Genomic DNA, 25,668 nt, shown 5'->3' with positions numbered 1-25,668 from the left:
TGGGAGACCAGGAGCTTTCAGTCTTCCTTTACTTTGGTCGTACAGATGAACACAGACCACACATGCAGCAGTCATTAGTTTATGGTTATGAATTATGAGCTGAGGCAAATCTAGAGCAGCAGATGGCATATTATAAATACAGTTGGGTCCATAATTTGTTGAACAGAGACAACTTTTGTAGTGTATTTGAATCAATCAGAATGACTGAACGCCAGACTTTCAGCTTTGATGCAAGGTTTACTGATTTTTTTTATTTTTTTTTATTAGAGGCTCAAACCCACCCAAACAAATATGGATCGTTTTTAATACTTGGAGTGACTGAAGTGTGGAACCCATACACGTCAACGTCATCAAATCCTGTGTTCCCTACCTTGTGTCACTCTGCTAGGCCATAACTGCAGACGCCATCAGTTACTGCTTGTGGGTCTCTCTTTGCCCTCGGTTTTGGTTGTAATAACTGAAAAGCTGGTCTATCAGGTGATTTCTTTCTCTTCACAAAAAATTTGGTTCCTTTATCAGTGTGGTTTGGGTCTTATTGTTTTGGACTGTCCAGTGGTGTCTAATCAGTTTTTAATATTTGGCTGAATCAGAGTACACTTCTGTACACTTAAGAATTCATCCTGCTGCATCTATCGGCAGTCACATCGATAAAAACCACTAGAAACCCACTTCCACTGGCAGTCACACATGCCCATGGCATAACACTGAGATGGTTGTGTGGAGGAAAATCCCAGCAGGTTCTGAAATACTCAGACCAGCCCCTCTGCCACCAACAACCATGCCACGTTTAAAATCGCTTAAATCACCTTTCTTCCTCAATCTGATGTTTAGTTTAAACTTCAGAAGGTCTGCATGAGTAAATGAGTTACTGCCATCTCAATGGCTTATTAGATAATGGTTATTGTATCTGTGTACTTCAAACGTCTTTCCATTGAATAAAGATACAATAAAACAAACAGTACCTTCAACACGCACTGCTTAATATTGAATAATGGATATTTGTAACGATGTCAATACACATGAGTTTGAAACCACAAAGAAGAGGTTCAAAAAGAAAATTTCTAACAAGAACCGTTTTAATTGCATCCTTTTGTGCATTATATATATATATGCATTTTGCAAAACTTACCTAGTTATTTACTATAATAATAATAATAATAATCGCTTTCAAATTATTAATGACTAATTGAGACAATTAAAAAAAAATAACACTGAACATAGAAACATATGAACTAGGCATTGTTACCACAACATATGTCAGTGACACTGGGTATATTTTAATAGATATTTTCATTTAACTTTTATTTGTTTTATGTATTTTGTTGTACTGCTTATTATTTGCTGCTTGTCGCTAAGGCGCCACGTACAGCCGGGATATTTTAGAGCCTACATCAAGAGCATAAAAGGTAACGAGCTACTGATATTTTGACATGCGCAGTTCGGCCTGGAGACAACGAGGATTGCTGCCTTCACAGACGGTTATAAATATGACCCGCGTCTTTAAATCACACGTTGAACCACTGGAACATTGGAGTATGCGTTTCTCTATTTTTTACTTAGCGTGAGATTAAAAAAAATAAGCACTCATATTTTTTTAAACACCCAAAGAACTGCTGTTCATCATAAACGACTCTAAGTATCGTCAACATTATTTTACTTCTAATAGTCACCGGCCCTTTAAAAAAAAAAATGAAAGGGGGTAGTTACACGTTTTCCCTCGTATTTCTTCATGTCTCTGTTTTAAATCTGATAATATGCAAAAATGTCACGTTTTACCGCGGATGTGGACATTTACGACTTTTCGCGAGTATGTGAACGCGGCATCAGAGGCGCAGGAGAAAGTTTTAACTGTCAACAAACTGCGTCTCGCTCAGGCTCCTGTTTGCTTAGGTAAATTCGTCCTTCTGCAAATTAGTCCTCTCGGAGAGTGAGAGGACATGAAAATGTGTAAGAATCCTGCGGTGTAGATAAAGCTGAGCTCAGGCATGGAGAACCGGGCTGTGTCGGTGCTGGACAAACCCGCGGCGGTGCTCACGGTTGTGGATGTGTATGAGATAGCTGCGGTGCTAGGGCAGGAGTTTGAGCGGATGATAGACAAGTTTGGCTGCGACGCTCTCGTCGGATTGGTGCCCCGAGTGGTTCGGGTCTTGGAGCTACTAGAGGCGCTGGTGAGCCGCGGAGCCGCCGGACAGGAGGCCGAGGAGCTGCGGAGGGAGCTTGACAGACTGCGGCAGGAGCGGAGCGACAGACACGAGCAGGAGAGGAAGCACCAGAAGGTCAGTGTCAACCTACCTGCAGAGACCTGTTTCTACTTCCCACCTGTGTGTGTGTGTGTGTACCTGTTCATGAGGCCTTTTGTCAGGTGACCAGAAGGATATCAACACATTTCATATTTTACAATTCAGCTTTAGTGTGGAAAAACAGAATAAAGTGGAGAAAATACAGCTAAAAATGTTTGGGGATGCCTATCGAAGCTATCATTGATGTATTTCCCTTCAGTCATAGGTTATTGTAGTTAACTAAAAAGTAAAACTAGATGTGGAAAAAAAAAAATTTCTAAAATAAAAACTAGAAATACAAAAAAGGAAAAACTAACTGGAACAATTTGTGAACTTGGGAAAACTAAAATAAAATAAGCATAGAGATGAAATATTATTACAGCTTGCCGGATGAGGCTTTGATTTAAGTGTCTGGACTGTGAGTCACTCACTTTTAAACACTTACATGTACTGATTTTTCCTAAATATAGGCTCTGGCACATGCTCTGCACACAATAAAAATTTAAAAAGACCAAAACAAATTCTGAAACTAATAAAAACTAAAGCTAAATATTTTCAAACAATACAAACTAAACTGATACAAGAAAATCCTCTCTGGAAACTAATGAAAAAATAAAACTATAATAACTATATTCAGGTAGTGACTGAAGCATTTAATGAGTTGCTTTGAGCACTGTTTGTATTATTTCACATTAGATTGCTGCAGTATGATGACCATTTCACATCCATTACATTACTGCTTTATAGCACACTGTCTAATGAATCAAACAACCTCTTATCATGTATAATAACAAGACCAGACTTTTAAGACACATGTTGGTGTATGCTTGAGTGTTTTAAGTACAGATTTTGGGAGCAATAAACCAGATGTGCGGCTGGCCTTATCCAGCACAATATTTCATTTATTTTAGCTGTGGATTAGAGCCATTAGCTGCACAGTTTACACAAATAACTCTCAGATTTACAAGAAATAAGCCCATCTGAGATAATAATTTGTTTTCATGAAAGAAGCGGGTTGAGAAAATTGCTTACATTTTCAGTGACAAGAAAATTAATTTTGTTGCCTTTAGTGTTGCTGCAGGCCAAAGAGGTTTTGTTTTTTGTTCTCTCACTTCTGTCATTTCCTGATGCAGGTGCAATCAGTACTGAAATACATAATCATTTTTTAATCAACTCTCCAATGATCAAAAAGCAAATCTGGAAGCACTGTTGAAATGGAGCCCCACGATGCAACCATCAGAGTGTGTGTGTGTGTGTGTGTGTGTGTGTGTGTGTGTGTAAAACCTGAGTTTTTAAAATGATGAATTCATTTTTTAAGGGGAAAAAAGTTTTCCAAACATACCTGACTCTGTGTGTGAAAGTAAAAACTCTCTCTCCCCCACCCCGTAATTAACTATCATTAACCACATTTTTTGTGGTTACTGATAGTTAAAGCTGAGTTCTATTTCCAGCCACACCCAAGACTGATTACTGTTAGACCTGTTGAATCAGGAAATCACTTAAACAGTCTGTCTGACAAAGTGAAGATGCAACACGTCATGCCACGATTCAACGAAACAGCTGAGAAAGAAAGTTACTGACGTCTATCATTCTGGAAACGGTTACACTGCCATTTCTAAGGCTTTGGGACTCCAGTAAAACACAATGACAGCCATTATACAGAAAATAGAGAAAACTTGGAACAGTGCTGAACCTTTGCAGAAGTGACTGCAAGAGTGCATCAACGACTCATCCAGGAGGTCACAAAAGAACTCAGAACAACATCTACAGAACTCCAGGTCTCACTTACCTCAGTTAAGATCAGAGTTCAAGATTCCAGTAAGAAAGAGACTGGGCAAAAATGGCATCCATGGGAGAGTTCTAAGGCGAAAACCACTCCTGTGCATAAAGAAAACAAAGTCTTGATTCACATTTCAAATATATATATATATATATATATATATATATATATATATATGTATGTGCTGAACTTTTTGAAAGGTTTGTGTACAATTATATCCGATGTTAAACTTACACAGCATTTCAATCAAAAATGGTGGTGGTAGTGTGACGGTCTGGGACTGCTGTGATGCTTCACGACGACTTGTCTTAATTAATGGATCCATGAATTCTGCTCTCTACCAGAAAATCGCAATGAAGATGTTGTCTTCATGTAATGTTAAAACTGCTCGATCTAAAACATGGAAAAATAGTACACACACATCTGACCCTGTTACCTTATTTTATGGTCATGTGGCCGCTAGAGTCTATCCCCTCTTTGAACAAATGGCGTGAAACAGCATGGACAGGTGCCCAGCGCCTCTCAGAGCTAACACAAGCACACACTCTAATTTCCACACTGTTTTTTCTCAGCTTCTAGCACTGGATGCACAAAAGCTGTGTTTTCTTGTGATTAGTTACCAGTTACCAGTTCTTGGTCATTTCTATTCAGTCTCAGAATATTTCTGGTGAATCAGGACTAAAATCACAAGCTTTTTCTTATTTCTGCATTTAGCTGCAAATTAGACTTTATTTTGATTCACTGCTTGTGTGGAGCACACAGTGTGATAGGTTTGATCCATCCTCATAAAGTAAGGGATGATCTCTTTTGATAAAAGAAAAAAAATCTAATATGCCTCTTGCTTCCTTTTTCCATATATAGTATTAATGGGTCCAGTACTCCATTTGAAGTTTCCTCCTTTTTGTGCTCAGGAGTTGGAGTTGCTGGAGGATGTGTGGAGAGGAGAAGTCCAGGACCTGCTTTCTCAAATCACTCAGCTTCAGGCAGAGAACAAGAGGCTGCTGGTGAGCCTCTCACTTAAAGAGACACCGGTCACAGAGGAAGACCTGCAGAAACATGAAGGTGAGTTGATTACCAAAAAGCTCTCGGCCAGGGTTTAATACATGAACTTTGAATAAGAAAACAGTTGGTGTGTTACATCTTAGTGGAAAACTCAGGGGATGTAGGCTCGTAGTCATGGTCAAGACGGCATGGTAAAGTTCAAATCAAGCATCAGAATAGAGAAGAAAAGTGATCTAAGTGACTCTGAACATGGCATGGTTGTCGCTGCCAGATGGATTGGTGTCAGTATTTCACAAACTGCTGATCTGCTGTGAATTTTTTTCAGGCAACCATTTCTAGGGTTTACAGAGAATTGTTTAAACAGAGAAAATATACAGTGAGCGGTGGGTGAAAATGTCTTGTTGATAACAGAGGTCAGAAGCAAAAAACCACACTGCTTCAGGCTGGGAGAAAGGCAGCAGTAACTCAAATAACAACTGGTTACAACCAAAGTGTGCAGAAGACCATCTCTGAATGCACAACATGAGGAACCTTGAAGCAGGCTACAGCAGCAGAAGACCACACTGGGTGCCACTCCTGTTAGCTAAGAACAGAAAACTGTTTCACAGGCTCCACAACAACAGAAGATTAGAAAAACATTTTCTGGTTGCTTAAACCCCACAGTCTACCTGAGTGCTCTTGCTGACCGTATCCATCTCTTTATGGACAGGTCTTAAAACTCAGATCATCTCAACCAGGTTTCTTGAAGGTCACAGTGAGATCACTGTACTCAAATGGCCTCCACAGTCACCACATCTCAGTCAAACAGAGCACCTTTGGATGTGGTGGAATCGGAGATTCACATCACTGATGTGCAGCTGACACATTTGCAGCAACTGTGTAAAGCTGTCATGTCAATATGAACAATTCAATTCAATTTTATATACAAAGCACCAAATCACAACAATAGTCGTCTCAAGGTGCTTTATATTGTAAGGTAAACCCTACAATAATACATACAGAGAAAAACCCAACAATCATATGACCCCCTATGAGCAAGCACTTTGGTGACAGTGGGAATGAAAAACTCCCTTTTAACAGGAAGAAACCTCCGGCAGAAGCAGCTTCAGGGAGGGGCGGCCATCTGCCGCGACCAGTTGGGGTGAGAGAAGGAAGACAGGATAAAAGACATGCTGTGGAAGAGAGCCAGAGATTAATAACAGGTATGATTCGGTGCAGTGAGGTCTATTACAACAAAAATCTGTTAGTGGTTAGCATTGTTCCTTACAACAAGAAGATCCTGGGTTCGAATCCAGCATCTGACCTTTTCCTCCCCGTGTCTTCGTTGGTTCTTTCTGGGTAGTCTGGCTTCCTCCCACAATCCAAAGACATCCAGTTAGTGGGCTTAGGTTAAATTATGATTCCACATTGTCCATAGGTGTGAATGTGAGTGTGAATGGTTGTCTGTCTCTATGTCTTAGTCCTGCGACAGGCTGGCAACGTGTCCGGGGTGTACCCTGCCTCTCGCCCTAAGGTAGGTAGTATAGGCTCCAGCCCCGAAACCCCCCATGTGACCCTGATTTGAATAAGTGGAAGAGATGTACAAAAAACTAACATCCAACATGAGAAAATCCACTGTACAAACTGGTTAAAACTAAACTGAACTGAAAATAAAACCTCAAATTAAATGTTATTACAAAGAAAATGCAAGACTGAAATAATTCTGCTCTGACTCTTAATTAGATCGGTCTTGGCTGAAAATGTGTTTCATATTCATAACAGTCTGCTGTATGTTACACACAGCCACCCTGTGCATGAGGCTGTGCAGAGAGAAAGCCAGGAGCTTGTGAAGAAGTCTATTTTTGAATCCGACAAAAATATTGCTCTGTGTGGAAATGCTGTTGTACTTACTGTCAGGGCTGCAGCACATGCACTGCTTATAAGCACACAAACAACAGGATATTACATGACGTGACTCCTCCAGCCACTGACACCTTATCTGTCTCAAACAAATACATCCATGGTGCTTTTATTTTCTATTTTCTGAATCTCAAAGCCTAAAAATAACCAGGCTTAGAACAGTTGTGAAAGTTTCTATGTTTTGGGAAAACAACCTATTTTATTTTACTTTAAATTGAAAAGCAAAATATTTTTATACATTTTTTGGACTTTTTCATTTGGTGTATTAATACACCAAATTAAGAAGGTGTACAGAAATACACCTTCTTAAAGCATTGTCCTTTAAGTCCACCATGGAAATTGTCATTTAATATTTTTTAGGCATTTGCTGTTTAAAACAAATGACTGTGACACTGGTGTTTAATTGGAGGATTTACAGTACACAGTACATCTGTGACAGACTGAAAAATATTCCTGTGGATTCGTAACTCTTTAAATGTGATTGTAGTTCTGTTCAGTTTCATGCTGGTAAAAGTTTTTAGTGCAAAATCTACCCATGTGCAGAATTTCACTCTGTTTGGTTTTTAAAAAACCTATTCTACTGTGCTTATTTGAATGCTTATGTAACCCTTCTGTGAGCATGAATTTATTTATTTGGATTACAGCAGGAATGTCAGAGAAAGAAAAACAAGTGATGAAGAAACTTCAAGACTTGGTGGATAAACAGAGAGATGAAATTCGGGCTAAAGATCATGAGCTGACGGTAAAAAATGAGGATATCGAGGCGGTGAGGATTCATAATACCTGCATCTAAGAATATATGTAATATAAAACAAAAAAACAACAACGTTCTTTTACTAGAATTCATGAAGCAAATTCTCTGAACTTCAGCTCCAGCTGCAGCAGCATCGGCTGATAAGGATGAACCAGGAGCTTCTTTACAGGATAGGAGTGATGGAGGCTCAGGGCAAAACCCTGATTCAGCAGAGGGCTGAGCTGGAGGCTGCAGCCCAGGCACAACACCAGGAAGCGGGGGCTCTGCGGCTGGAGGTCACCAGGCTGAAAAAGGAGCTGCGGGAGCTGGAGCTAGAGAGAGACGTCGCTGAGATAGAAGAGTTGCCTCTGTCAAAATCTGAGATTTCTTCACCTGCATCCCCACTGATGACTGTAAGAAAAAATACCTGATATTTAGCAGATGTTCGAACTATTTGTGGGTGGGTTTTTTGTTTTGTTTTGTGCCTAAGTGGCTTTTATGTGTCACAAATCCAGTCTGCAGCCGCAGCTCACCTTTCTAGCTCCTTCAAACCAAATTCAGTGTGGGTGGAGTGTGGAGGAGATCCAGACTTTCTGGAAAACTGTTTTGAGTGCGACAAGAGTCTTTCCTTTCTCCGAAAGTCAGCAAACGGAGTGGAGAACAAGGAAGAGGGAGATGAAGAGGAGAACTCACCGGCATTGTTACAGGTAATGTCCATGTACACTTTACTATTTAGCCAGTGCTCCTGTGTTGTGTTATAGCAGAGCTGCTATAAGACTGTTTACACTAAACAGTCGTTATTACCTTGTCATAGTGAGGCACAGCAGTCAGCTGGTACCATCTTTAATCTCACTATTCACAGATATATCTGATTTAATCTAATGTAACTTCAGGTCAGTGGTTCTCAAACTGTGGGGTGGGCCCATTCCTGGGGCACAGAGCCACTGCAGGTGGGACATGAAGGACCAGGGTTAAGTCATAGGGTGAAACTAGGAGACCAGATTTTTAGAACTCTAGTGAACCACAGATCCATGGAACCATGATCTGTTCCCTCTATCTGTGCTGGCCTCCAGCTCACACTGAAGTGGTTCAAAGCTGAGTGTGAGACAGCAAGAGTGAGAGCAGCGGGTCAGGGATGAGACGCTGCCCCTAGTGGTGGAGTTAAAGTATCTCGGGGTCTTGTTCATGAGTGAGGGGAGAGTGGAGATCGACAGAAAAATTGGTGCTGCCAGTGTGTTACGGTGAAAAGATCACAAAGCTATCGATTTGATCTTCGTCCCCACCCTCGCCTGTGGTCACACAGCTTTGGGTAGTGATCGAAAGAATGAGATGGTGGATATACGCAGTGGAAATGAGCTTCCTCAGAAGGGTGGCTGGCCTTTCTCAAAGGAAGCCAGCTGAGGTGGTTTGGTATCCAACTAGGATCGATTGTGGGCGAGGTGTTCCAGGCATGTCCTACTGGGAGGAGGCCTCGAGGCAGACCCAGGACAGGCTAGAGAGATTACTTCCCTCAACTGGCTTGGAAATGCCTCGGTATCCCCTGGATGAGCTGGAGGAGATGACTGGGAAGAGGGAGGTCTGGACCTCCCTGCTTAGGCAGATGCCTTCGCAACCTGACCCCAGATAAGCAGCAGAAATGGATGGCTCTGTAGTTTGTTGATGCTACCGTGGGATAATGTGGTGTGCCTTCAAGTGTGTGTAGCCATGCCAAGATACTGGTATTGCCAGAGTTTTAAGGGCGGAGCAAGGTAAAAATAGCTTGTCCACTTTTCATCACTAGCTACGCCTCATTGGTGCTGAAAATGATCAAGCACTGGATGTTTGCTGGGAGAAGCTGCTGGAAGAAGATTGTTTCACCGTTTAGCTAATCTGCCATAACACCATGACACTCACTGGACTGATGTTATTGTTAATGCTCATATCACAATGCCAGAGACATTAGACAGCTCAGCGGAGTCAGATTCAGACAAACTTTGTCATGTAGTGTTTCCTTAAGGCAATGAACATCTGTCAGACATGACCTTTTTTTGTTAAATGCACAAGAAGGGCGACTCGTGGTTAAAACTTTGTTTGCTCCCTTTTCTGTTGTATTGTATTCTCATTGTTGGAGAAAACCAGTTTCACTTCAACAGCATAACCAGCCTCCTTCATTTTATAGTATCTGTGTTTTCAAGCTGTGCAGTAGAAAGAATGAATATTTGTTTTGAATGCAGAACGGATCGACCGATGCAGAGCCAGAGGAGGACTCGGACAAGCCTCGCTTCACCCTGCAGGAGCTGCGGGACGTCCTGCAGGAGAAGAATGAACTCAAAGCTCAGGTATTCCTGCTGCAGGAGGAGCTGGCATACTATAAAAGGTACGACCTCCTTCGCAGGCATAAAATTTGACTCAGCGCGGATACAAAAGCTGACGTTGACCTCCTCCTTATCCTTCAGTGATGAGCTGAACACTGAGGAGAACACCAGCTCCATTGTCTCCTCTCCATCTCCTCCTCCGAGCTTACCTGTGGCTGATCAGCGTGAATCAGGAATAAGACGATTGTGAGCAATGAGTTTGTTTGTGATGGTTTTCTTACTCCTGTTATTTGAAATATCAATATTCTGCTCCTATGTAGGATAACATGACCTAATAATACATGACTCACATAGTCTTTACATATGCTGTGTTTTCTCTCTTCTCCTGTCTGGACAGGATCTTCACAGCCATTATGCCAATGGTGGCTGCAGGTTTGATCACGGACGATCCAACGTTGTTGCCAATCAGAAGACTTTCCTTCGTATGACTTTTTTTTTTAACCACACCATCTCAGCACGAGTTTTCTGACCGACACGCCTGGGTTTAATGGCTCCGATCTTCAATTATTAAAAACTAAACCCATTGTGTGTTTTTACATTTAAAAATGTGGCGATTTAAGGAATTGATGTTTATTTTTATGATACTTCTTGTTTTTATTTTTGCTACTTTGAGCTTTGCATGAACTTCAGCAGTTCAAATGTGAGGCAAATGGCCATACCTGGATGTTCTCAGGTGTTTTTATGACCTGTCACGGTCATATTTTATGTCTTTGGAAAGTCACCACCTGTAAGTGCTTTATGCAGATATACCGAGGAAGAGTTTTGATGCTGCACATATCAGAAACGTTATATTAGCATTTAAGCTTCTTATTGCATGGCTTGATCCAAATACATATACACATATACAGAGTATCTGTTGAGCCTATAAACTGAATGTCTTGTTTGGTTCATGTTGTGATCCATCTGATGGCAAAGTAAGCACATGATCATGAAACTTGAAGTGCCTTTATTCTATGAGCTAATCATGAAGAGAGTGCGCTGCTGCTAATCACTACAGCCTGGCACCAAACATCGTGGTGTACACTGGCAAGTCTTAATCTCCAGGAGAAGTATATTCCATCATTACTGAATACTCTATAAATAATATCATAACTACTGGTATGTGCCAGGATGCACAGGGAAAATAATGTTTGTTTGAAATAAAGTAATAAAGTTTTATTTTTTAAACTTTTGAGGTTTTTTTGGTGTCACTATGAAGCACAGTCGATATTTTGCTCTTTTTTTTTTTTAACAATATCTTTATTAATATTGCAAAATCAGCAAGCAAAAAGACAGCAAAACTGGAAAAGGAATAACTAGGGGAAAAAGCTCCTGTTGTTATGCATACCATTTGACCATTAAAAACATACCCAGACACATTAATGCTGAATTAATGATTCACAGGGCAGTGGAAGTGCATTTTATGGGTATCACAAACCCTCATTTGTGGAGAAAAACGTATACAATCACACAGTATTATGACCCTTTTTTGGTATGCAAAGATAACAGTCAATAATTAAAATATATTTTATTAAATGTAAAAATGGCCAAAAAAAGAAAAATAATCATAAACTATTTTGCTTCTTTTATTTTACTATGTATAACTATTACAACTGTTAGGCACTGTCCTCACTTCTGTATCATAAAAATACTAAAAGGGCCATTCAACCAAGCCTTCTGCTCAGCCATCTTTAATTTGCATAAACATTTCATGGTCCAAAACGTGACCATTTGTAATGACAGCTGAGATATTTTAGCTTCATATATCAAATAATTAATATAGCAGACCTTCTTTTCCACACATTGAAATCTAAAATTATGTCTGGACATCATTAGTTCAACAACTATTAAAACTAACAGCCTGAAAATTTTACTGGTTTTTCTTATCATAAAAACGAGTCAGAATTAGCCATGCATCAAAATTTTTCAGTTTACTTGGTAGTTAAAATTTAAATTAAAAAAAGGTCAGTAATTCTACAAAGTCCCATAATTGAGCACACATAAATAAAACTTCAAATTGCTAAAGATTTCTGAATGATACGGTTGAATTACACAATACCATGGTATTTTTATTCAACTTACATGCTAGATTAAGCTACCCCACAAAAGGTACACAAAGACCGGAGATGTACAGTTTCGGGATTCCCTGAAACAACCATCTTCCTAAATATGACCCACGCTGGAGCACAGATATGGGTTAAATTTTACCCGGAACGGCCTTAATCTACAAAAACTTGTACTGAACAAAAGTATAAAATGTAAGAAAATATTTTTTTTTTTTTTTTGTTTATTTTGTGTTACTTTAGGAAAAGTCATCAAATTTCAGTGTAAAAGAATGACATTTAGGATATTTTTACCCCAAACCTTTTGTTTTACTGTAGTTAGTCAGCTAACGAGGGCCACTAAAACAAAACACACGAAATCACGTGTTTTCTCACCTGATTTGATTGAGAAAAGTTCAGAGAGACTATATGAAGAGTAATGTCTCACTCACTAACTCCAATATTTTCCGTACAAACCGACGATCTGTGATCTGGCGCATGGCCAGAGCCGAGTGAGCCCTCTTGACTTGTACACGATCTTCGTACTCACCTGTCGCTAGGATACTTTGCCCTCCTCTGCTGTCCGAGGAGTCACGCCATTGGTGCGTGAGTGATGGGGGAAGTGCTGCGTCTCTAAAGTTAGCCACCTTCTCTCTGTACGAGTATTGAGCCGAAGTCGAGAAAGAGGGAGGAAGAGTTGGGTTTAAGGATTTATGAGTGGCATCCGGGGGGGAAAAAGTCGAGTTTATTTCGGTGTTTTAAAGAGTCGTCCCGCTGAGTCATGGAGTTTGGTGAGGAGTCGTCGCCAGCTCGGGCTTTCGAGAAGGACGCTTTCGAGCTCACTGTCGAAGATGTGTACGATATCTCGTACGTAATCGGAAGAGATCTGTTAAAAATCAGCAGCACTGGCGAAGAAGTGTCGGACCTACAGTTTAGGATAGTCCGTGTGTTGGAAATGTTTGAGACTTTGGTCAACAAGTACAACTTGTCTCTGGAGGAGCTGAAAATGGAGCGGGACAACCTCAAGAGTGAGCTGGATAGGATCATCAAGGAGGGCTCCTCCAGGCCTGGCGCGGTGAGTTTGGCGCTCTATTCAGGCTCTTGTCAGATAGAAGTAGACCTTTAAATTTGGCTTTTTGTTACTTTAATCACAGCAGACTTCGGGACCGAACCAGTTGGTGGTGGACCTGACAGACCCCAACAGACCCCGCTTCACTATGCAGGAGCTGAAGGAGGTGCTGCAAGAGAGGAACCAGCTGAAGGCTCAGCTCATGGTGGCCCAGGAGGAGCTTCAGCTGTACAAGAGGTAAATGGTGTGAAATGTAAAGTTCACCCTGGCTTCTAAGAGTACATAAAATATTGATAAATCTTTATTTATAGCATAACCATGTAGCTACTGCACCAGCTCAGTGTCAATACACCTGAAGACTGTGCGCTTGTAAAAGAGGATTTAATGACGGGCTGCTGTATAATGCAATGTGAGACTGGCATGAATCTCATATCAGTTTCACCTAGAATTACACTGAGTCCATGGGTAAATGCATACACTGATCAGCCACTTTATTAGGTACAACTTGCTAATGTGCTAGTAGTAGGTAGGTTGGACCACCTTTTGCCTTCAAACCTTTAATTCTTTGTGGCACAGATTCACCAAGGAGCTGGAAACATTCCTTGATTTTGATCTATGTTTACATGACAGCATTACACAGTTGCTGCAGACTTGTGGGCTGCACATCCATGTTAATCTCCACCACATCCCAAAGGCTGTTAGATTATCATGTTCAAGACACCAGTTTGAGATGCTCTGAGCTTTGTGTCATGGTCTGTTATGGAAGTGGCCATCTGAGGATGGGTACACAGTAAATGGCCTGTATTTATTTAGCGCTTTTCTAGTCCCTAAGGACCCCAAAGCGCTTTACATATCCAGTCATTCACCCATTCACACACACATTCACACACTGGTGATGGCAAGCTACGTTGTAGCCACAGCCACCCTGGGGCGCACTGGCAGAGGCGAGGCTGCCGGACACTGGCGCCACCGGGCGACCAGTAGTAGTCTGACCACCACCAGTAGGCAACGGGTGAAGTGTCTTGCCCAAGGACACAACGACCGAGACTGTCCGAGCCGGGGCTCGAACCTGCAACCTTCCGATTACAAGGCGAACTCCCAACTCTTGAGCCACGATCGCCCCACACGCAGTAGTCATAAAGATAAGGTAGATGGTTTCTACAATGCTCGGTTGGTACAAAGAAGCCCAAAGTGTGTCAAGAAAATATCCTCCACGGTGGTGGCATACTGATGCATAAATCTATTTTGCTGCTGCCATGTGATTGGCTGATTAGATATATTTGTTAAAAAGCAGTTGAACAGGTGTACCTAATAAAGTGCTAATGAGTGAATGTGAGTAACTATGTAATTATAACATTGAGCGCACAAATATAAGAACCACAATTAGCCAATGAATGCAAAAAGATTTATGCATATTATAGAATTTGTTGTCATTTTAAAGCAACAAGATCGACCATGTCTTATAAAATTAAATGTTAGCCTGTCTTATAAAATACCGTTAGTGATCATAAATATCCCCGTTCTCCTGCAGTGGGATTCTGCCACAAGGCGAACCAGCCATGGTGGAGGTGTCTCCATCTCCACCATGGCTGGTGGAGACACCAGCAGTTACAGAGCACAGACCAGCCATGATAAACGACACGAAAGAAGAAAAGACGACCATAGGCAAACTGTGAGTAACAAGTTGGCTCAGTTTACCAACATAAGTATTTACAGACGACTAAAAATAATATAGAGAAAGCGGGAAAAAGGAAGTAAAAGTAGGTCTTGTTTTAAGCTGTGCACCTCAAATGGAAAGGATTCAGAAGAACTCTGAGCAGCAACCACATGATGCTGTAATAAGCTAGCAGGGAGATTGTTCTCACAACCCGTCTCCTGTCTCCTAATGATATACTTGTGACTGGGTGAATTCATGCTGACGCTCAGGATGTTTGTCTGAGCAGACGCAGAGAGAGAGTACGCCTCTGCCAAAATGCTTCCATCAGTAATCACAGCCTCCCGTGATGCAGTGTTGCGTGCTCCGTGTTCACCCGCGCTCCTTCAGCTAACTCTGACCTTTCTGTTTGTAGGTTTTCATTCAGGCGAAAATGAGAAGAAAAGCTTTCACGGGGAACTGACCATGTAGGAGGCAAACGGGATTTGTCGGCACAATTTAACTTCTTTTGTACTTTCACATTTTTCTTTATTTTCTTTTTTAAGAAGAAGTATTTGTCAGTTTTAATAAGCATTATATTTTGTACTAATTTTTAACCTAAGATGTTTTTAGAGTAGACATCTTTAATTCTGTAAAAATAAGATATGGAAAGGAAACTGGAAAGTATTATTTAACAAGTGATGATCATGTTGAATGTTTTCAAAAATCTAATTATTTATAAACTTGAACATCAGCTTTTTTTTTTCTTTTTTTTTTAAATGAGCCACGATAAGGTCTTTATGTAGGCACATTCCCATCACTCATCTCTCTGTTGTTAATGAAGGTAAAATACCCAATCAAAATCTAAAAATAAATTTGATTGTACTTGTGTTTTGGGTCAAGTTGAAAATTTAAAAAGCTTCTGTTTTATCATATTTTAGCCAGATGCCAAAAATATACGCTATTACACAAATTACAGCATCAATTTACAGCCTTTAATCAGCAGATAACACGACTTTGTTCTTACTGAAGTCCTCTTGTTGACTTCTGTATTTAAATGTGTTTTGTGTGAAGAAGGGAAGGCGGGACAAAAAGGTAACCCACTCTCATATTTTACTGAACTGCCTTTAGCTTTGATGGCAGTTCATCATGCATTGATGGCAAAACCTGGTCATTCAGTATATTTAGATTAGTCACCAACCCCACATCGTAACACTGCTCCCACAGGCTCGTACTGTAGGCTTGACGGCTACATCACATCATCCCCTCTCTTCTTATCCTATGATGCCCATCACTCTGGAACGGAGTAAATCTGCACTCCTCAGACCACATGACCTTTTTTCATTGCTGCAGGGTCCCATCTTCTTGCTCCCTAACAAATGAAGCCCTTTTCCCCAATTAGCCTCACCGATAAGTGGCTTTCTTAACGCTACACACTTGTTTAACCCAATCCCAAGTTCTGGCTGCATGTATGGAAATGTTCCTACTTTCACACTTAAAGCCTCGGCAGATAAGTTTTAAAGAAATTTTGTAGCAATTTTTTTAAAAAATCTAACTGCACTAAAGAATGTGTGGACATATAACATGGAGGGACCTGGTCTGCAATATATTATTTGCAGTTCAGTATCTGCTGGGGCCTATTGCTGGATACAAGCCCCTCTAGATGGGCTTTTATTTGTTTGTGCCCTCCTCTCCTCTGACCTTGACATCAATCTCAGTACACTATTTTGATGGATGTTTCAATTGCTAAAATGAATGTGGGAACATGGCAATTAAAAAGGAGGGAGGAGGCACAGATGTAGTTTTTACTATACAAGTATTAATAAAGATGACTGTGTAATTACACTTTCATCCTTTTACTATTTAAGATTTTAATAAAAATGCATCAAACTGGACCATGTTGTGAGTTTGGGCTATAACGTAACAATTCATAATGTAGTGTCATGTTGCTGTGAATGGCCAGGGCTGTAAAACCTGTGAAAATGCAGTTAAAAGTTTAGATTTTTTTCAAAATGTTAAAAAAAAAAAAAAAAAAAAAAAAGCCATCCAATGGGCCACATTGGAGTCTTTGCCAGGCCAATTCAGGCTCCTGGCCTTATGTTTGACACCCCCTTACGTACAATATTCCCTTGTTCCACCCTGCCAGGTATCAAAAGGCAAATTCCATCTTCCATCGCTGTAGGATAGTAGACGTGTCCCTTATTTAATCTATATGTCCTCACGTGTCATGCACCACCAATCATCCCATGGCAGGAATCAAGTCCGCTTTATTCCTCATTTTACAGCACATGTAATAATTTACAAAAGCTAGAATGACAATTACTAAAGGAAACCCCGTTCACAGTGCAACCCTCCTTCTCAAAGAAAATGACTGCTACATTTAGTAAAGATATAAAATCCTGATAAAAGTTTTACAAAAATATACTTCACCAGCTGACGTTTTAGCATCTATACAAAATAAAATATTTCAAGTCTCAAGTATCGCATCTTTTTCCATAAAGAAACTGGACAGCAGACGGGACAAATTCATATTTAGGAGAGAAAAAAAAAAAAAAAAAGGTCAAGGTCTCAGTGTTTGAGCCATGGGTGAGCAAGGATTGAGGCTTTACTCCGATCGCCATAGTCATAAAGCAGCTCCTCGCCTGCATCGATGTCTTTGGAGGCGACCAAGATCAGGTGAGGCGTTCCATCGATGGGGTGAAGCCTTGTCTGGCAGTTTCCAGTTTTACTGTGGTTGATCAGCCTACCGAGCCGACTCGTTTCCTTTGTGGCGTCAACGCTGTGATACATAGATACAGATATGACTGTCACAACACAAGACAGGTGTCCATACTAAAAATCACAGCTATTAAACTTTTGTTTTTAATTCTAGGAGATGTCTTTCGCATAATAAATGTCAGCTAGAATAGAGTTTTATAACAGTGCTTTTTGTATTAAAGAAATATTTACTCATCTTAAAGAACAGACATGTTTTTATGATTCTAAAAAACATGTACAGCTAGAATTTGTGAATTCCAGGAAGACAAAAATGATACAGAAAGTATTAAAAAAAAAAAAATAGCCATAGGGTGAATATATATAGGTCTATGGTGAGACGCCAACACTGAATAAACTGATGACTAAAGATTAATCTCACACACTTTGAAGGTTTGTGTGCACGGGTGTGAGACCTCTTGCAGAGCGATGCCATTTGGACTTACCAGTAAGTTTTGGATTGATACTGGAAGTAGTACATGTAACAGCCTGTTTGAGGATCCTCAGCGTACTGGGCCTCTCTGATTTTTGCTTCAGCCAGGTCCAGCAGGTCTCCGTGATACTCCACGACAAAATCTCCCCTTTTGAAACCACTCACAGCAAATACCCCTCTCCCCTTGCCGTCTATGTTTTTGACCTGTTCACAGTGAAAATGTACACTGGATTAGCAAATGTTGCTTAACCAACAACTCAGGGATCGTGTCTGCATGCAGAGTTTTGAAATGGCACAAACGTAAACATTACCTGCATTCCTTCTTCAATGCCATTCTTTATCAGGTCATCGAGGTGCTTGTGTTGTTCAATCTATTAACAGTGATTAGATCATTTAGTTTAGGTTTTTGTTTTTTGTTAAGAGAACATCAAGACAACTTTATATACAGCACTGTGCAAAAGTCTTGAACCACCCCTCATTTTTGTTTTAATAGTTGCCCCTCCCTTAAGAAAGGCTCGACAGCCACTCCACAGAGACCATTTCCGATGAGGCTTCAGTGATTTTAAGGGACAGATGTATATCTCAAGTCCTGTGTCAGGTCTTCAGACCTGCCGTCGGTAGTTGTTTTTTATTTTATTTTTGTCCTGTACTTGTGTAGTTTCCTCATTTCTTTTAAAAGGGATACCATGATGAAATGTGTCAGGATTTTAGCTAATAAAAAAAATATTATTGCCCATTTAATACCATTGCCAGCCTAAATGCTTGTCACACTGTTTTCTTTACCATTTTTCATAGATTCAGTTAATTTATTAGTTTCTTTATGTTTTTTTTTTTTTAGCAGGCCGCTAGTAACAAAGTGCCTAAAGATACAATTTTAATTGTTTTTTTGCCAACTGTGTACACACAACTCATGGTTCATCCCTTGAGTTAGGTGCCTCTTATGCTTTAATGAGTCATAGGTCAGCGTTTAGTGGCTTTCAAAAAAAAAAAAAAAAGTATGAAGGCCTTTCAGAAATCTGGAAAGGTATTAGTCAATACAGACCTTTAACTCTGCATTTGTTTTTCTGTTACTGCGCCTGATGGGAAAGTAGTCCGTGACCTTTCTGTTTTGAAGAGCTTTACTCTCCATCCTGAAAAGAAGAGACATCAGAGTAATAAGTGATTATGATTGTGCAACTGAGTGTGAAAGAGCCCGTGCCTCCCCCCCCGTGTTTTTAATGAGACTGGCACGTTGGCCACATGTACTCACTTTTTTGCTCCCAGCTTGCGTCCATTTCTGCCCTGAGACTTGGATTTTGGGACACTGCCATCTGTTGCAGACCTGACGTCAGTATGCGAGGTGGAGCTTGGTTGCTCAGAGGCCTTTTCTCTTGTTTCATCACTGTGACAAGCCATTTCAGCCTTCTGCACTTTGGATACCTCAGCTTTAATTTTATTGGGTGAGCCTTAAACACAGAAGAAACAAAAACACCACAAATATTTAAGAAGTATAGGTCAGTGAGCGCTACTACTACTAGTAGGCTGGAAAGTTGTGTAGCTCACATGAATCTGCTGATGAAACAGCAACTAAAAGGACAACAGTGAAATAACAGAGTAAGTGCTTAATTTAAGAATTTACCTTTTTTCAGTCTTGGCATATCTGGCTTAGTTGAATCCAAATCATTTCCTTCCTGAATGAGCGTGCTTGAGCTGTCACTCAGAGGGGACCTGGGCTTGCTTGGAGTCCATAGACTTGGGAGAACTGTCTGCACGTTACCTTTACAACCCTACAAAAATCATTATAAACATGGGTCATAAAAAGAAAGCTGTATGAGAGTGATCTGATGCAATAAACAAAGTGTAGCATTTCACTGTTCAGAAATTTGTCTAAATCTAGAGACATGTTGCACATTTAGCACTGTGCTTTCCAGCACCTTTGAGAACAGAAAACAGATTTTATCCAGCCAAGTCCAAAAAAACAAACCATGAACAAATTGCTAAAACTGCATGGCTTGGTCTGGCAACTCTAACAAAGACTATGTCCATAATCAGCTGTTTCTCACTCATTCAATACTTTATAACATATATAAAAGGGAACACTAAACTGAGATTTTCTGACATAACTTATTAAAACCATTTTGGCATTCTGCATTTGTCGGGGGTGGAGGGGTGATTAGCTTCTTTGTACTTTAACAGTCATGATGAACACTGAAATGTTTTTAACTGCAATTTTCAAATAGTTTCAGTTTTATTTGCAGGAAAATCTGCTCACAATTTAACCGATTCAAAGATCCCGTTTAAATCAAGTACAGGAATGTGGAGTCATCAGCCCTGAAGAGCGAATGTGGAGATGGGTTATGCAGCAATCTAAAGTAAATTAGGAGCATACATTCCTGACCCATACAGTGTGCAAACTGTAAAAAAGATGAGGCATTAATATTTTTCTGCCATTTGCAAGCCACAAGTCTAAATTTGAAATTGCTCAAATTCAATGTTCCAGTTTTTCTCCCTCTACTTGTGTGTCAAGCTGAGTTTCTCTCATGAGAATTCACTAACATGGTCAGTGAATCCTGGTACTACTGTTGGTCATTCACTCAGCCACAGAGAAGGACTAAGTTATAACATACAAATAGCTGAACTGAAACCAGGTGTCCACTGCGGCCGGGCTCTGGGTAAGGACATGAAGGACCTTGCAGTGTGGGTTCGTTTCTAGAGGGAATGTCAAACTTATTTTACATCCACTAGCTAGATAAAGCCCACTTTGATTAGATATTTTGTAACTATCAACCCAGTTACTTTGGTGTAGCATGAATACCAAGAAGGGAGGTGTTTATCAGTAAAGCTACAGCTGTAAAACCTATAAAATTAAAGTTAAAAGTCCAAAATGTATGTCTTCTTTTAACCTGTCCAGTTGGGCCGTACTGGAATATCTGCCGGGCAGCCTCTGGTCTCCGGGCCCTTATGTTTGAAACCCCTAGTTCACAGCATGAACCGGAGGATTTACCCCTTGCAAGAGTAACACTAACTCTCAATTGGTTTACCAGAAAATGTGAGCTTCCTGCTTTGGAGATGCATAAGCTGAGGAGAGCCTTGTTACCTTGTTATTTGCTGGCTTGTTTTCCTTTGTCTCCGTCAGTGAGGTTACTGTATCTTCTGCAGAGTCCTCTGGCTTTTTGTCGGCTCTCAGCACATTTTTCTTCCCTGCATAAACATAGAAATGACTACATTCAAGCTCTTCTCTCTAACAATTCATTGACATATACGACAAAAAAAAGCACTACCGCTGAGTTCTATTTGTGAACAGCCACGTGCATTTTAACAAACCTAGTCCCTTTTTTGCGCTAACTAGCATTTAGCAGTCAGCTACTACACAAACAGCAACACGTCTCAGTTACCTTTTGCCATGTCAGTACACAAATAAAAATCCACAGAGGACGTGGGAGCTGTTAAATGCAGTCCTGTGTCTTCTGGTTCCTCCCTGTACTCAGTTCACTGCAACGACAACTACAAATATCAGACCGCATCACTCCGGAGAGAGCGTGGAGGATTTAAAAATACTACTGCGCTTCTCATTGGCTCTTTAGTACAGACGGGAGGGGCTTGGGTTTGAAAACAGCTCTCTGATTGGCCCCAGCTGACTGCTCTGAATGTTATCGGTCTCTCTGCAAAAGTTTTTCCCAGTGGCATTAAAATAAGAGTTAATGATAATTATTTTAATAGCAACACAAAACAATCTGTTTTGCCTGTTTACCTGTAAAGAGCTTATAAATCCAAAAAGTAATATTAACGGAATATAACATCTCAAAGTTGAGAATAAAAGACAACTTACAGCTAGAGATCATGATTTTTACTTAGGTATGGCTAGAATTGAGCACAGACCCATATTTGCTTTTTAAATAAAATTTTCTAAATAAAACATCCTATTAATGTAGAGAAAGAGATTTTTACTGACATCTAGTGGCAAAAGGATGTAAGAGGTACTGTTAAAAATTATGCAGACACACTGGTCTGAGTATTGTAAAAAAAAAAACAAAAAAAAAAACTGCTGATCGGCTGGGATTTTCCCACACAACCATCTTTAGTGTTTTCAGATAATGGTCTGAATGAGTAAAGATATCCAGTGAGCGGCAGTTCTCTGGGTTAAAATGCCTTGTTGATTATAGAAGTCAGAGGAGGTCAGACTGCTTTGAGCTGATAGGAAGGTAACAGTAACTCCAATAACCACTTGTTATGGTATTTCCTTGGCATACTTTATGCCCCTAGGTACCAACTGAGTATTGCTGCTGAGCATCCCTTTATGACCACAGAGCACCCATTTTCTGATTGATAACACACCATGTCATAAAGCCAAAAGCATCTTAAACTGCTTGAATTCACTGTACTCAAATTGCCTCCACAGTCACCAGATCTCAATTCAATAGAGCCCCTTTGGGATGTGATTGAACAGGACATTTATATCATGGATATTCAGCCTACAAACTGTGCGATGCTATCATGCCGGTATGGACCAAAGTCTCAAAGGAATGTTTCTGACACCATCTTGAATCTATGTGAAAAGAATTTAGGTAGCTCTGGAGGCAAAAGGGATCTAAGTGGGTACCAGCAAGGTACTTAAAGTGTCTATCAACTGTAATTCATTTCAATGCAATTTTTCAGCATCCTATAATCAGTATAAATAGAAGCAAACGTTTTTTTATGTTCATTTGCAATAGGTCCACTTATATATTACTGTGTTCTGGTGACACCTTTAGGTTTCAACATGAATACATCCATAGATCGACTCGTCTCTTTTTAAGCTTTTTCTTGTGAAATTCAAATATGCTGAATGCTCCATGGCTTCCAAAATTTTTGCCATCCTACTTCAATCTAAAGGTAAACGAAGCAGACCCCCTATTTAACTCAAGTTTAGGCTCACACAAATAAACAGCCAATCACACATCAGTGATTTTTAACTTTATTTTAATCCTTATATGACACACTGATACTGTGCCTGTCTGAAGCTAAACAAATAAAATCTTGTTATCAGCGCTGACAGCACTTCTTCAGACTGAGGCTTTACAGACACAACGTGCAGGATCATTCAAGTATCTCTGACCTCACCGACACACACACACACACACACACACACACACACCACTCATACAGTGTCATTTCCGGGCTTGGAGTCTGCAGCCAGCGCTTCTTTGAACAGTCTCTTTCTCTCCAGGTTCTCGTTGGCCTTCCTCCTCTTTTCTTGCTTCCTGAGCACAGACTCCTTCTTCTTCGTCACAACTTCACTGAGCTCTCCTTTGTACGCAACGTCGAGTTTCTCCCTCATAATCTCTCGGGCACGTTTTCGATTTATGTCCACAGATCTGGTCTGGTGGCACTGGAGAGGAGATTAAAAGACAACAAATAATATCAAAGGTATTCCAGATGTACTGGACACCATTACACGATTAACTACTGGTGAACAAAAAGCACCTTCACCACGATCCCAGTGGGGATGTGCTTGAGCACCACGCAGTTGCTGGTTTTGTTGGTCGCCTGTCCTCCGGGTCCAGATCCTCTCACAAACTGCTCTTCGAGCTCATCCTCGACCAGGACAGGAAGGTCTATCAGGTCCTTTTTACCGGCTGCCAACACAAACCTGAATCCAGTGGGAGGGGGTCTAAGCAGCAGAGAGCCTCTCCATGTGAGCCGCATGCGCACAAAGCTGGTGATCGGTACAAACACGGACATCACATCACAACACACCAGACCCTAACAGAGAGACAGTTTTCATTTCTCTAATCCAGAAAAAAACAGGTGTCACAGGATCACTCTTTTAGAGTCACGATGAGCCTTTGTTTATGTTCCGGTTTGTCTTCTTTACTTCCGTCGTTGTGCTTTTCTTCGTGGCCTGAATAGTCGGTATGTTGACTCTACAGCGCCACCACGTATCACTTAGCCATACTGGTGTACTTGAATAAGCGGTTACTCTATTTTTCCAATTATTATCATTATTACTTTTCAACTTTAAGCTTTGATAGTGTTGATGGAGAAGTTTAGAGAAGGTCAGAAGGAGCTGGACCGTGTCTTTGTGGATATAGAGAAGGCACATGAAAGGGCGCCAGGAGAGAAACTGTGGTACTGTCAGGAGTGGGAGACAAGTATGTGAGGGTGGTGCAGGACAAGGGTGATCGGATGTCCCACTTTACGCAGGACTGGACAGCATTTTTATCCTTTGTCCTTCTGTCCCACATTCTGATTGGTTCTGCAGGGCATACACTTTTCTAAAGTCTGACTTTTACTTCAGTGTATAAAAAGGGAAGGGCTTTTGTTTTGTTTTGTTTTGTTTTCTATAGTCCAAAGAAGGTTAGATTTATCATGCCCTACTCCTCAGGGAAAGTTACAAGTCACCAAAAAGTCACAAACTTTGCAGATTTGATTGAATATGATGGGGAAAAAAACACAAAGAAAAGAAAGGGGCGGGGGACGAGGTAGGATAATTTGCATACATCCAAGCTGGAACCCAAAAAGTGTTAAGAAACAGAAAAGCAGTCAAATAAAAGAAAATACAAGCATATATAAAGACTAATTGCATAAGGTGACAGCCAAAGTTTGACCCAAATTGGGTCATGTAACAGGACAATGACCCAAAGCAGCGCAAATCTACAAAAGAATAGTTAAAGAACAAAAGTTAAAGACCATCCCTCAGTCTGATTTAAATGCTGTGTTGGGACTTTAAGAGAGCTGCGTATATAAATCAGTGCCACATTCCTCAATGAAAGACACTGTGCTCTGTAGTGAGATTAGGGAGCAGGTAAAGCAATATTGTAAAAAAGTGTGGGCTGAAATTCCTCCACAACATTGTGAGAGACCAATAAAGTGACACAGAAAATGAGTACTTCAAGTTATTGCTGCTAAAGGTGGTTCTCCAAACTGCTGAATCAAGAGGCGTGTTTAGTTTTTCCATAGCAGACTGCATAATTTTGCTTTTTTAGCAGCTGTGCCAACTGTAAATGCTTTCACATCTCACGTCTATGTTTGTTATGTAAAAAATGTTATACTGCTGTAGTTCCTACTACAGCAGGAACTATAATAAAAGCTTTTATTGTGATGTGATTGTCATTAGGTTCACAAGCATGCAAAGTAACTGTAAGCTGTCACATAAAATGATGATATCTGATGTATAAATACAACACAGTGTCTTCAGATGGGATCACACCTGCCGTCATGCCAACACGATGGCAGGTGGGGACCGTGTTTTGTCATGATGACACGCTCAAACCCAAACAGACTTCCAAAGGTACAAAGCAAAACAGGCATATTGAGGCTGGTGATATCCCATCATATGACAGTCTCGTATGTTTTTTTAATTTTATGGAGTATAGCAGAGGTCATTTAGAGCCACACTGTCACTATTTCCACTGTTGTAAAATTACACTTACAGCTGACATAAGTGGTTATAAATAAAAAAACAAAACAAAACAAAGGTGACTACAGGGATTCAAACAGTGCAGCTATAAGTCAGGTCTACAGGAAATATGTTTCATAATGAGGCCATAAGTTTTGGTTAGATGTTGAGTAATGTGGACTGCTTTTTACATATTGAAAAGCAAAAGTTGAAATAATCACCACTTTATTCCATAATGCAGCAGGTCTGTTGCCATTATTGACCTCAAATTGTGAAGTTTACTTTTTGTTTTGCAATGTTTTACACAATACATATATACTTCATTTAAAAACTTCCATGTTATTATGTTTTTCA

General features: G+C 40.3%; 4 protein-coding genes across 6 annotated transcripts; 2 read left to right on the top strand and 2 right to left on the bottom strand.

Moving 5' to 3' along the window:
• Nucleotides 1–1,717: 1,717 nt before the first annotated feature.
• On the top strand, nt 1,718–11,155 carry LOC100699767 (RILP-like protein 1). 2 transcript variants are annotated; one of them, XM_005473399.4, is made up of 8 exons: nt 1,718–2,276; nt 4,971–5,121; nt 7,608–7,726; nt 7,831–8,106; nt 8,209–8,400; nt 9,907–10,049; nt 10,129–10,233; nt 10,385–11,155. In XM_005473399.4, exons 1-8 carry the CDS (start codon nt 1,986–1,988, stop codon nt 10,473–10,475), a joined length of 1,368 nt encoding a protein of 455 aa, XP_005473456.1. In that variant the 5' UTR covers nt 1,718–1,985; the 3' UTR covers nt 10,476–11,155. The 2 variants fall into 2 exon arrangements, with proteins under 2 accessions (XP_005473456.1, XP_005473455.1); XM_005473398.4 differs by having other exon boundaries at nt 1,733–2,276; nt 7,605–7,726.
• Nucleotides 11,156–12,655: 1,500 nt separating this feature from the next.
• Nucleotides 12,656–16,248, top strand: rilpl2 (Rab interacting lysosomal protein-like 2). Of its 2 annotated transcripts, none has more exons than XM_003451702.5 (4): nt 12,656–13,143; nt 13,223–13,374; nt 14,669–14,809; nt 15,207–16,248. In XM_003451702.5, the coding sequence occupies exons 1-4, from the start codon at nt 12,850–12,852 to the stop codon at nt 15,226–15,228; spliced, it is 609 nt and encodes a 202-aa protein (XP_003451750.1). In that variant the 5' UTR covers nt 12,656–12,849; the 3' UTR covers nt 15,229–16,248. The 2 variants fall into 2 exon arrangements, with proteins under 2 accessions (XP_003451750.1, XP_005473454.1); XM_005473397.4 differs by having other exon boundaries at nt 12,657–13,143; nt 13,226–13,374.
• Nucleotides 16,249–17,017: 769 nt separating this feature from the next.
• On the bottom strand, nt 17,018–21,493 carry kmt5ab (lysine methyltransferase 5Ab). The gene is made up of 8 exons (XM_003451624.5): nt 21,332–21,493; nt 21,034–21,137; nt 19,576–19,723; nt 19,207–19,402; nt 19,000–19,087; nt 18,269–18,328; nt 17,971–18,161; nt 17,018–17,549 (listed from the first exon to the last, which is right to left on the bottom strand). The coding sequence occupies exons 1-8, from the start codon at nt 21,339–21,341 to the stop codon at nt 17,339–17,341; spliced, it is 1,008 nt and encodes a 335-aa protein (XP_003451672.1). The 5' UTR covers nt 21,342–21,493; the 3' UTR covers nt 17,018–17,338.
• Nucleotides 21,494–22,878: 1,385 nt separating this feature from the next.
• On the bottom strand, nt 22,879–24,896 carry mtrfr (mitochondrial translation release factor in rescue). The gene is made up of 2 exons (XM_003451625.5): nt 23,400–24,896; nt 22,879–23,304 (listed from the first exon to the last, which is right to left on the bottom strand). The coding sequence occupies exons 1-2, from the start codon at nt 23,655–23,657 to the stop codon at nt 23,074–23,076; spliced, it is 489 nt and encodes a 162-aa protein (XP_003451673.1). The 5' UTR covers nt 23,658–24,896; the 3' UTR covers nt 22,879–23,073.
• Between the last annotated feature and the right edge of the window lie 772 nt (nt 24,897–25,668).

This window comes from Oreochromis niloticus, linkage group LG12 (genome assembly GCF_001858045.2).
Source record: "Oreochromis niloticus isolate F11D_XX linkage group LG12, O_niloticus_UMD_NMBU, whole genome shotgun sequence".
NCBI lineage: Eukaryota > Metazoa > Chordata > Actinopteri > Cichliformes > Cichlidae > Oreochromis > Oreochromis niloticus.
Note: the sequence above shows the minus strand (reverse complement) of the source record. Positions and strands in the feature narration are given on the sequence as shown.

Bases quoted from the DNA above. Each gene is read 5' to 3' on its own strand.
- kmt5ab (XM_003451624.5), bottom strand. The intron at 18,162-18,268 runs GTAATGTTTACG...CACTGTGAACAG, and splicing joins GCATTGAAGAAGGAATGCAG to GTCAAAAACATAGACGGCAA. The intron at 17,550-17,970 runs GTAAGTCCAAAT...TATGTATCACAG, and splicing joins TATCAATCCAAAACTTACTG to CGTTGACGCCACAAAGGAAA.
- rilpl2 (XM_003451702.5), top strand. From the start codon at position 12,850: ATGGAGTTTGGTGAGGAGTCGTCGCCAGCTCGGGCTTTCGAGAAGGAC. The intron at 13,144-13,222 runs GTGAGTTTGGCG...CTTTAATCACAG, and splicing joins GCTCCTCCAGGCCTGGCGCG to CAGACTTCGGGACCGAACCA. The intron at 14,810-15,206 runs GTGAGTAACAAG...TTCTGTTTGTAG, and splicing joins AAGACGACCATAGGCAAACT to GTTTTCATTCAGGCGAAAAT.
- LOC100699767 (XM_005473398.4), top strand. From the start codon at position 1,986: ATGGAGAACCGGGCTGTGTCGGTGCTGGACAAACCCGCGGCGGTGCTC. The intron at 2,277-4,970 runs GTCAGTGTCAAC...TTTTGTGCTCAG, and splicing joins AGGAGAGGAAGCACCAGAAG to GAGTTGGAGTTGCTGGAGGA. The intron at 5,122-7,604 runs GTGAGTTGATTA...TTTGGATTACAG, and splicing joins AGACCTGCAGAAACATGAAG to CAGGAATGTCAGAGAAAGAA.
- mtrfr (XM_003451625.5), bottom strand. From the start codon at position 23,657: ATGTCCGTGTTTGTACCGATCACCAGCTTTGTGCGCATGCGGCTCACA. The intron at 23,305-23,399 runs GTGCTTTTTGTT...TCTCCTCTCCAG, and splicing joins CCACTGGGATCGTGGTGAAG to TGCCACCAGACCAGATCTGT.